Source organism: Gallus gallus, chromosome 17 (genome assembly GCF_016699485.2).
Source record: "Gallus gallus isolate bGalGal1 chromosome 17, bGalGal1.mat.broiler.GRCg7b, whole genome shotgun sequence".
In the NCBI taxonomy this organism is placed as follows: domain Eukaryota; kingdom Metazoa; phylum Chordata; class Aves; order Galliformes; family Phasianidae; genus Gallus; species Gallus gallus.
In genome coordinates, this window is record NC_052548.1 from 6,549,078 (window position 1) to 6,560,221 (window position 11,144).

The window sequence follows — 11,144 nt, forward strand, 5'->3', positions numbered from 1 at the left end:
AGAATAATTGGTGTAACAGTGCAAGCAACTGCATTTGTGACTCCCTGTGACACAGATGACATTTCATGTAAATGAAATTGTGCATATCTGAAATCTGAAAATCCTCAACACTGTTTGTTTTTGACACTGTGCACTTCTGGAAACCCTGCATGGGACTGGGGGCTTTGTGTTAAACTTTGAGAAAGTGGATTTGGAAGAGGGCTTCTACTCCTCAGAAATGGCTGTTTAGAAATCGTAGCTCTTCTGTAGAGCTCTGGAGACAGGCAGAAAATCAGCAGCAGCTGTGCTTTCAGGATAGGTGGGCTTGGAAAGAATTTTTGTTTGTACAGGAGTGGAATAGTGTGATGCTGAAAAGGAGAATTTTCCCACTAGCTTGTTTTAGAGGAAAAATTACTGCTCACATCCTTTCTTGTGCTCTCCCAAGAGCACTGAACCTTCCTGAGAAGCAGAGCAAGAAGTGCAGCAGGGAAAGCTCTACAGAAAAAAGCCGTAACTTTCAGCTTCACATAAAGCTCTTGAATAAATGCTTATGAAATGTGCTTTTCTAATTGCCTTCAGAGACGCCTTTAGAAACTCACCTTGCAAATTTGTCTTCTTCCTTGCCTCCCTCAGGTGTCCTCCTGCCTCCCCATCAGACACTGGGGGAAAATAATCTCTCTTTCTGTAATGTCTGTGAGCCGTGTCTTGTGCTCACAGCCCTTGGCCTTGGAGCTCAGTGGTGTCAGAAGTCCAGACCCCTTGAATTTCCCAGTACCAGCAGTGTGGCTTGTCCCACTGGCAGCTGCTTTGCAGTGCATCTGTGAGGTTTCTGGTGGCTCCCAGAACCTGTGAAGCATGCTGCCTTGCGGTGATGGTTCCCCTGCATGGGATTAGTACCACAAAGATGTGTTCTGGGGACAAATATTTAATCTCTGCTGTTGAACATGATGGAAAATGTCAGTTAATAGTTTCATGTCTACTTAGGGTCCTCCATATTCCTGTTTGTAGGCAGGCACACTGAAGGCAGTCTTGGTAAGAAGAGAGGACAGACGAGATAATGCCGTGCTTTAAGCAGACCTCACTGCTTTCTTTTCCTGCTGCAGATCACAATGGTACCCAGTCAGGCCAGGTGGAGTTCACCAAGGCATGGGAGGATTATTATAGGAAACTAGGTAAATACCTGTTTTTACACTGTGAGTTTTAATTTGAGAACAGTCTGGCGAAGGGGCCCTGCCCTGTGGCTCTGCTTCCCCCAGCAGAGCTGTCCCCTGACTCCCAGGGACAGATCCCAGAGTGCCCTCCTTGTGGGAGGAGGGGCAGCCCCCACCCCTACACATGTATTCAGATTTTAATTACTTCCCCCATCTTAAATAAATTAACTGGCCAGAGAAACATTTTGCCGTGAAATGCATTTAGCTGCGTGTCCTTTCAGCCCGCTGCGGACTGTAATTCTCCGAGAAGAAAAGGCATTGAAGGAGGTCCTTTGTTGGCATTAGCAGGTGGACAGTTGAGGCAGCCTTGACCTCTGCCAGAAAAGGTCCTGACTTGTAGCATCGGTCAAGTCTTTTAACCTGCTTTTATGCCCCTGGACAGGACACTGCTGCCCTGTTCCCTCCACCCACTTCACACTCGCAGTGCATTACGTTCCCCCTCTCCCCCCACTTCAGAGCCCTCTGAGATGAAGCCGAGGCGCTCGGATGGGCTGCGAGAGCTCCTGTGTGTGCGTGCTGTCCTTGCCTGCTGTGCGTGCAGCAGCTTGTGCTTTCGCCATGCCTGCCTTCCTCTGCAGCTTTCTGATTGCTGTATTTTCTTTTCAGGGTTGGTTGGTTTGTTTACTGCATGTCTGGCTGAGGGCTCTTTGCTCTAACTGTGGCCTCTGCAGCCAGCAGGTTGGACTCACCCCTGCAACAACACGTAGACACACTGGCTTCAATATGTCTCAGCGTTTGAAGGAGGAAGATTAGTGCTAGGTGCAGGCAGGCTCTGGGCTCTGTGGTCTATCCGTATGGCTCTTAGTGCAGTGCAGGAGCCCGGAGCCAGCCCTGCAGAGCCGGCCGTGCCTGTTTAGAAGGCTTCACAGGTGCTGCTGCATGGGGCGGTGTTGGGGCACACTTGCTGTGTGCTGACCACATTGTATGGGCAGGCATTGTCACCAGGACTCCTTGGGATGTGTCCTGCTGCAAGAGCAGGGGGTGCAGACTGCAGGTGACTGCAGATGTGGTTGTATCCATGGCAGCTGTGTGGCTGGAGGTTGAGGTGATAGGGCTCTGCTGTCAGGGTTTGAGCCCTGGGTCCCTGTACTCGGTGTGAGTGGGCTGACAGCCTCAGGTCATTGATGTGCAGACCTAGCAGCTCCCAACAGCGTGCTTGGCCTCGGGCAAGTCCTGACAGAGTGGAGGGGAGGGATGGAATTTGGCTTCATGCCCTTCAGCAGCACTCAGGTGAGACAGAATCGGGAACTTGAGCCTTTCCTTGGCATTCCACAAATGGACAATGCCCAACACTGTAGAAATGTGGAAGCTGAAGCATGGAGTCCGGGCAACTGAGGTTAGAGCCAGGGCTGTCCAGTGGAGAGGTAGATGTCACTAGCTGGAAACTGTCACCTGTTCCATATTGACATGCCCCTTATTGTCATCTTTGCACAGGCCAACAGAGCCAGCAGCAGAACAGCCATCCCGATTACAGCAAAGCATGGGAGGAATATTACAAAAAACAGAGTGAGTGAAACAGGGTTGTTGGAGATTAAGGAAACTCTTGTGGCAGAGTTCACTCTAATCCAATGACTTGCGTCTCCATCCCCTGCCATCATTAGCTTCCAGTCCTCCGCAATTCCCTCTGGTCCCTCCAGTTGGTGATGGTGCATGGTAGTTCTTCCACTGGAAGCTGTCGTGGTGCCTGCTGCTGGGCCTCAGGAGGGCTGCTCCTGCTGAGCTTCAGTGCACAGCAGAGCCCGTGTCCGTGCTGGGGAAGCATTGCACACAGCGAGAATCGATGCTGACAAAACAAAACCCAGAAAGTTGAAGCTGGGTGGTCAAAAAGGTAGGAATGCTCTGCACACAGGTGTGTGGACAGTCGTGGCCCTGCCTTCCTCCGCTCCGTTAAGAGGCGTGTGGTGCCAGCTTCTGGATTTGCATTTGGCAGCCTGGGCTTTGTCTTACCAAACTGCTGATCTCTGCCTTTCCCCTTCTCTTTTCTCCAGGTCATGCTGCCAGCGCTGCTTCTCAGGCGAGCTCCCAGCCGGACTACACGATGGCCTGGGCAGAGTATTACAGACAGCAGGCTGCCTACTATGGGCAGACACTAGGGCAGGCGCAGGCCCACAGCCAGGTGTGTATTCACCCTCTGCTGTTCCCCTGGGGGAGCTGGGAGTGCTGGCCTTGCCCGGGTGTGGGGAGAGCTTCGGAGTCATGCAGTGAAGCACGGAGATGTTTTGTGGCTGAAGAAGTCAGAAGTTGCTCAGTGCTACCATTGTATTATCTCAGCATCAGCCTGACCTCCCTGCACAGGGTGGATTTGTGGGGAGAAGTGGGAGGTTGTTGGTTTATTTTCCTTAGGGGCTTTGCTTGTGATCCCCGAGCTGTTCTGTGGCTGCTGGGGGGGGTTCAGCAAAGTGAACGACATCTTCAGGCTGGCAGGATAGAACAGCACTGTTCTGTTGTGCAGACTTTGCCTTTTCTCTTGCAAGCTTTGCGCTAAGGTAGGGGCGTGCCTGGGGAGTACCTGCCCTGAAAGACAGGGGAAAAGCAGAACCTCCTCCTCTCCACACCTCTGGCTGTGGGAGGACTGGGTGGTTTATCCCGATGGCGCAGAGCTCTGGGTTTGCAAAGGGAACGTGTTAGCATTTGGCAGAGAGCACGAGCAGAGGGATGCAGAGGGGTGGGACGCATCTCCGCTGCAAGCTGCGCTCCCTGAGCTGAGCTGCTGGGGCTGCGGGCACTGGAGGAGCACAACCCTGAAGCAGTGATGGAAAGGAGCTCTGTGTGCCGCTGTCACTGAGCGCGGCACTGCAGGAGGGAGAGCCCGAGGGATGCAGAGTGCCGTCAGTGCTGGGGGGGATTGGCGGTGCGGGGCGTTGGGCGCTGCCTGCTGACGTCCTGCTGTCCCTCTGCCCACAGGAGCAGTAGAACAACGTCCTCGCGGCCATCGTCGCTATTTGGTTTCTCCCTCGGAATCATTGTGGAAGAAAACCTTTTTGTAACAGAGGTTTCTAGATTTGCAACGTTTTGATGAAGACTTTTCTGTTTGTTTGTGAAACACTAGCTGTAGGATAATCCATACTGAACTTTTCTAAGAATCAGGAGCAATTAGTAACGTACTAAACTTACGGACATGCTGGTAATTCTGTTTCTAAATTTGTACAAAACAGCAAAAAAAAACAAAAAAAAAAAACCACAAAAACAAAAACACACACACAGAAAAAAACCCCTCCGGGATCCCCTTTGGACGGAGCCGGGGGAGCTGCAGCTCCAGCAGTGCACATTGGAGCTGTGACATTTCAACGCGTGCGGCCGCTGCTCTCCAGGTGGGGTTGGGTGGGTTTTTCTTTCTTTCTTTCTTTCTTTCTTTTTTTTTATTCCCCCCCCCCCCCATTCCCCTCATCTCCTTTTCATTTTGGAACCTTTTCTGTTGCAGCAGAAAGAGTGGCTTGGAAGTCTTAGGCGGTGCGTAACGAACCCTAATTGAAAAAGAAAAAAAAAAAAAAAGAGGAAAAAAAAAAAAAAGGATTTTAAACAGTATTTAAATATTCTTAAATATGTAAATTCATTAAATGTTTTACTTCTCGTTTTCTTGCATCTTTTGATTTTTATTGCATTGTTTGTTGTAAGGGAGAGCAGTGCTGTGCATGGTAACGCTGTGCGCTGTGCCGTCGGGCCGCGCCTCACTGCTGGGCTCTGAGGAGGGCTGATAGGAAAACGGGGGGGTTTGGGAGCCTTCTCCTCCCCGTCCCATTGCCACGGCTGCATTGATGGACCTGAGACCTCCAAGCTGGTTCAAAAAAAGGAAAAAAAGAAAAAAAAAAACAAAAACAAACCCTTCCTCTGTGCTCTCGGAAATATAAATACTGTTATTTTTAATATTGAGATGGATCTGCTATGATGAGTACCTTTTAACAGACACTGTGGAAGCGTAAAGCCCTATCAGAGGTAGTGGAACTATTTTTTCATTCCCAGGTGGTTTTGTTTCAGTTTTGTTTTTATTTTGGCTTTTATTATTTTTTTGTTTGTTTGTTTGGGTTCCTTTTAAATATTTTCCTATCTAATATTGTCAGATTGCCTAGAGAGAGAAATGGATCTAGTATTAACCTCAGTACGCGCTGAATAATGTTGATTTAATAAAAGAGATGCTATGATTTGCGATGTCGGCTGCAGTGGTCCTTGTACAGATAAGTGTATTTTTAAAGGAAGAGTGGAATCGAAGCTATTTTTTGCCTTTGGAGTTCCCCGCGGGACGTTCCCCTCTGCAATGTACCCCCGTTGCCGTTCTCGGGTTCTCTCCCTGTCCTTCCCTTACGCTTTGAGATGTTTAACTATAAAGAAACCGGCGCCGGGTAACGCCGAGCGCGGGGTTTAAAACGGAGAGGAAAGAAAAAAGAAAAAGACAACGCGAAATGTTCTTTTTATTTGACTGACGGTTGCATTTTACACTCTATATAATAAAATCTCCACAAGGCGGCTTGTGGGCGAAGGACTGCGTGTGCTGTGCTGTGCTGCGTGGGGCGGGGAGGGAGCGCCGATCCCAGCTGCGGGGCTGAGAGCCGGAAGAAAAGAGAGCTGCGGAGTGTCTCAATGCACCTCCAGAGAATCGAGGGAGACAGTGAGCGATGGGATGGTAAAAGGCACTCGGAAAGAGGGGAGAGGGGGGAAAAAAGGGCTGGAGGAGGGCGCGGGGCTGCTGATGGGAATTGGGAGCGGGCATTACCGAGAAGACTTCCTTCTAATTCATCTTCCAAGCTCCGTGCCAAAACAGCATTTGGCATGGTTCACAGGGAGCAATTGTGTGATAATGAACCCTAAGGTGTCCCTTAATTGAAGACTGAGTATTACGGATTGTGCCAATAGTCGTAAATGGCGCAGGATTGTGGGAGGATGCATTTTCTTAAATGTATCTGTAAGTACAGATTAGAGAGTCTCCCCAGTGAAATACCCATACTATAAATTATGGAAATATCTCTTTCTGATGCAACCTTTTATTGAGGGGGTGGGGCGGCGAAAGAAATAGTTTGCAAGGCTTTGAAATTTGGCCTGTCATTAAGATGGTGCCTGCAAAGCTGGGTTTTCATCAGCAGTCTGTTGTCCTGGCGGGCTAAAGTGCTCGAAATGTTCCCAACTTCAGCAATTTGTTTTCCATTACCGCTGCCTGCCTGGGCCGGAGGGACCGCGGCCATTGAACCTCTGCTCTGCAAAGAACCGGGCCTGGAGCTGCCGGGTGCCCCATCGCCTCCGTGAGCCCAGGGCTGCCAGTGACACTACTGGGCGTGATGGGATGGGGGGGCCTCAATAGCATGGGAGAACCCCAGTGTGTTGGAGAACCTCGCTGTGATGGGGGATCCTCGGCGCAATGGGAGAACGCCAACTGGTGTGAGAATCCAGATGTGATGGGAGATCCTCAATGTGATCGTAGGTCCTCCACGTGATGGGACACCCGGGATGCGGTGGAGGTCCCTCCCATGGCAGCGCCCGTTGCTCTGAGCTCTGTGGCTGAGATGAGCCCCGGAGCTGCCGTGGTGCCTTCGCGGTTCCTCCAGGAGAGGAGCGGTCTCCTGCTTGGCTGTAATCCCCCAAACGAAGTGGATTTGAGCACTGATGGGATTCTCATGGAGGAGGGGGTTCTGCCCTGTGCTGTGGGCGGAAGGTTTGGGTGCGGGAGGCGCTGGGCAGAGCTCAGAGCTTTGGCTGCTGTCGAAGCATCCCTGGGTTCGCAGTCCTGCAGATGCTGCTCTATATTGGGCACCTCGACAGGCGTGGGGCTATTTTGAGAGCGGAGGGCAGGCTAAAACACACGCTTTAATTTTGCATGATTCGAGAACGAACTGCACCGCGGCCATCGCGAGTTGCACTGAAATGATGATTGAAGCAGACAGCAGGCACAGAACTTCATTTTTTGCCTGAGCTCTGAACGGGGCATCGATCGCAGCAGCGCTGTGCCTGCAGGAAGGTGGGTGGGAGCAGCGGCTGCTCCCAGCTTTGCTTTCCTGCACCCAGAGCCATTTTCCCACTGCAACTCGGGGGCTCGGTGCCCCAAAGGCACACGGTGAGGTGCAGGGGGGGTGCAGGTACTGTGACCTCGGTGCATCTTCCCACCCTTCTCCTTATCACTTGAGGAAATCCTATTTCAAGGCCGCTCTAAAGCAGCCTCTGATCTCCGCGCTCCCTCTAATCCCGGCCGGCCGGGTGCAGGTGCTGCGGGATGGGGATTAGCGGTGCCGTCCCTTTGTGCGAGCCATCAGTCAGCACTCTGTGCCCAGAGCTGCTCCCGGTGCTGGGGCCACTGGGCAGGGAACGTGAAATTGGTCCTGCGGTGAGCAGTGGCCGTCACTCTGTTTGTTTTGCAGGGAATGGGGATGAAAAAGCTTTGGGGCTATGAGGTCTCACTGCTGTTGTCACCCATCCCTGCCCGCACCGCGTGGCCCCTCAGCCCAGCCCTGCTCATAGCCAACCGTGGGCACGTGGTGGTGGGACGTGGGTGAGAGGGTGGTGAGATGCAGAACCTCATGGTGGGATGAAAATGGGGTGGTGGGGGGTACGGGTGGGGTATAGGAGATGTGGATGGGGTGAAGGACGTGGTGGTGGGATTTAGGACATGGTGGTGGGATGGAGAGGTGGTGGTGGGATGCATGACGTGATGTTGCAGTGCTGGTGAGACCACTGCGGTATGCAGGAGAGACAGCAGTGGGTCACGACTGCCCTGTCCTCAGCTCACAGCTGGAGGGGAGGACACAGGCAGGGATTTTCCCACTTCTTCAGTCCCAAACCCTCCTTGCTCCCCCCTGTAACCTCTATCCATGGGGAGAACCCTTAGCACCCAGCCCCGGGATGGGGTTGGCTGCAGGGTCGGCTCCCCGTGCCCAGTGCTGCAGGGCTGTGACTGCTCAGTGCGCCGCAATCATCCCTCATCTGCAGCCACCTGAGCTGTGCTGAGCGCTGGGACGGAGCCGGGAGTGCACAGATGGGCTTTTTCCTTCCCTGTTTGCTTTTGTGTACCATGGCCTCACCAAAGTAATCCAGGAGTTACTTAAAAAAGAAAAAAGAAAGGAAAAAAAAAAGACAAGAAATGAAGCAAGAGCAGAAGGGAGAACACTCAGCACCTCCCTCCGCAGCTCCGCTGCCTCCCGCAGAGTGAAATGGAGGCAAATAATGCCCTGAAGCTCCTTCGAGCAGTGCAATCAGCCCGGCTCCGGGCGCTGTGCTGGAGGGTCTCTGCACTCTGAGCCCCCTCAGGACCCAACCGGTGCTGGCACTGCTCGGGGACGCCCCGAACCCACCCAGAGGGAAGGCTGACTGCGGGCACGGTGAGGCTGCTCAGCTCCATCCCACAGATGCAGCACTTCGGGGACAGCCACTTTGGAGGTCCCTATGTGGGCAGAGAGGTGTGGGACACACGTGGCTGCCCAGCACAAGGCGTGCACCCCCAGCCCTCCCCCCCCCCCCCCCCCCCCCCCCCCCCCCGGTGGCCCCATTGCACAGCCACAGGGACAGCACGGAGGGCTGTGTGTCCCCATCCCCATCCCCGGGCGCTGCGGACACGGGGAACATTTGGGTGCATTCCCATAACCGAGTGCTGCCAACTGCTGCCTCGCAGGGCCGCAGCCCCTCTCCAGCGCCGCTGTTTGCTTTGCAGCCCCCTTAGCCCCTATTGAGGCTTTTCAGCCCCGGCCCCTTCAGAGGGTTGAAGTAGGTAAAACCTGAGGAAGAGGCTATTTTCCTCCCTCCCTTTTGAGCCCTGCCTTGTGCCCAAAAGGCCCCCTTGTTTCACGCGTGCCAGTCACCTGGCTGGGCCCCCGGCCCCTTTCTCTCCCAGCCTCCCTTTTCTTTCTCCTTTCTCTCTTTTGACTTTTCCAGGAGCCCTCGCTCTCCAAACGAGCTTCAGATTGGATCCAGATTGAGGTCCCTTTGTCTTTCAAGGGTTGTACTAAGCTAATTAAATGTGATCCCAACAAATAAACGCCGATCTCCCCATTACATTCAGGCCTGCCTTTCAGGCAGCACCGGGCGGCCCCTCGCCCCCGCCCGCTGCGCGCAGGGTCCCCCTCATTGAGTCCCGGCCATTGAAAGCACTGCCAGGATTTCTTTTGTGCCGGGGGTCTCCGAGCCCTTTTTCCATCAGAAAAGACCCCCAAACAGCAGCTCGGCCTTTGTGAGTTTGCAAGCAAACGCCAAAGAAAAGCCCCCTGAATGCTTTAATAAATGACACATTTAGCAACTTCGGAGGCGCCTGGCTCCTGCGGCAGCCGCAGGGGTGCGGTGATCCCTCCTGCCCCGGCTCCCGCAGGGTGCGATGATCCCTCCTGCCCCCCCCCACTTCTCCCTCGGCTCGGGGGTATTTGCAGCGCGGGGTGGTGCAGGGGATGCGGCCGCTGCACCTGAGCCGCTCGCAGCCCCGTTCCCGCCGCCCTCTGCCCGCGGCGCGGAGCCGTTGATGGGGTCGGACGCGCTGCGCCACGCCGGGCGGGGGCACCAGGACGGCGGGCAGCGGGGAGGGCACCGCCCGGCTCTCGTCGTTGCGGAGCTTTTCAGCCCGGACCCCGCGTGTCCCTTCTACCGGTATTAGCGGTGGTAAATCCAAAATCGCCTTTAATGATTTTTCACCCCCACAACACCGGCTGGGGGGCCGCGCTGGACTTTTCTCAGCTCAACTAATATCTTTTTAATGACTTTGGGAGGGGGTAGAGCCGTGCCCTAGAGCCTGGATTGCTCCAAACAGATGTTGGGGCAGAGGGAGGGGGATGCTCTTCGCTGCCAGAGACTTTCTTCTTAGAGTTCAAACGAGAGGGGAGCTTTCAGTCACCGCTAAAAATGTATTTCTCCCCGTTGAACAATGGGCTCCTTTCTGCGCCCGGGGGGACTGCGCTGCGCTCGCGTTTCTGGTGCGGGAGAGGAGAGAAACCGGAGGTTTTAGGGCAGGAAAACTCCGCTCCGAGAAGGGCTCTTCGCTGCGCCGCTCATTTCGTAGCTCCGCGTCCCGCTCGCGTTCACTCCATCCTTTAAAAACAAAAAATAAAAACAAACGTACACACGCATACGTACATATGCACAACAACCGCGGTCATTAAGAAGCAGCAGCGATCCGTCCGCTTCTGCCGCTCGCAGCCGCGGAGCGATGCGCGGATCCGACGCCGCCGCAGCGCCGGGAGCGGCCGCGATGCCCCGATTATCCCACAGCCCCGGAGCGGTCGGCAGCCGCGGCCCCACAAGAGTTAAATTTTAAAGCAAATCAAATTCCCATTGGCCACTGTATATTATCTCAGCAGTCTTCATTTGATACCTCTTTAATACAGAAAGGAGCTTTTCAAACCCCTTTTCTCTCTTTTCTCCCCGCCACTCTTTAAGAGCAATAAATGTTCAACTGCAATAACTATAAATCAATCTCAGCTCTGTTCAAATCCTATTCATGCGGAGGGCTGGAAGAGGGGAGAGAGCTCCCCCCTCCCCCCCGCCCCCCAAAAAGCAGCTGCTGGGCTCTAATCTCCTTTCTTGCACTGTCATTCACCCTCATTTTTCCTCCATCACCCCATCCCTGCAATCTTTTCTTGTTTTGCTTTTCTTTTCTCTCTTTGCTGCATTATGATCCCATGTCTCCCCTCATCAGACCCCAACCTTGTCCAGATCCTGACCATCCCCTTGTAGGCTGTGAAAGAAAAGAAGAGTCCATGGATGTCAAATTGGTCTCAAAAAGACCATGAAAGATTGATTTGCTCCACTTTTCTTCTGCCTGACATTATTTCTGAGGGTCCTGAATGGGAAACCAGAAAGTCTGGGACTGGAATAAAGATGTTCTCTCTGTAAGGGGGAGACGGGGGGGAAAAATGCCCATTTACTCCTGGCCCATCAACCCTGCAAAACAGAGCAAAAGAAAAGAGGACTGTGGCTATTCAAAGTCAGACCAATATGTACACCTCCCAACAATATGCCAATATACTGAGGGCTTCTCTATTAACACCCATGAAT

General features: G+C 53.4%; 1 protein-coding gene across 14 annotated transcripts in view; it reads left to right on the forward strand.

Moving 5' to 3' along the window:
• The window catches only part of FUBP3 (far upstream element binding protein 3), a 37,096-nt gene extending 31,767 nt beyond the window's left edge, over window positions 1-5,329 (forward strand). For 5 of the 14 annotated variants that reach the window (XM_015279453.4, XM_015279454.4, XM_015279455.4 and 2 more), the window contains 4 exons: window positions 1,083-1,151; window positions 2,625-2,696; window positions 3,179-3,306; window positions 4,095-5,329. In XM_015279453.4, the coding sequence (XP_015134939.1) occupies window positions 1,083-1,151; window positions 2,625-2,696; window positions 3,179-3,306; window positions 4,095-4,103 (278 nt within the window). In that variant the 3' untranslated portion in view covers window positions 4,104-5,329. The remainder of the gene's footprint in view (window positions 1-1,082; window positions 1,152-2,624; window positions 2,697-3,178; window positions 3,307-4,094) is intronic. The other 9 variants (XM_015279457.4, XM_040649063.2, XM_015279459.4 and 6 more) reach the window with 3 other exon arrangements.
• Window positions 5,330-11,144: the final 5,815 nt, after the last annotated feature.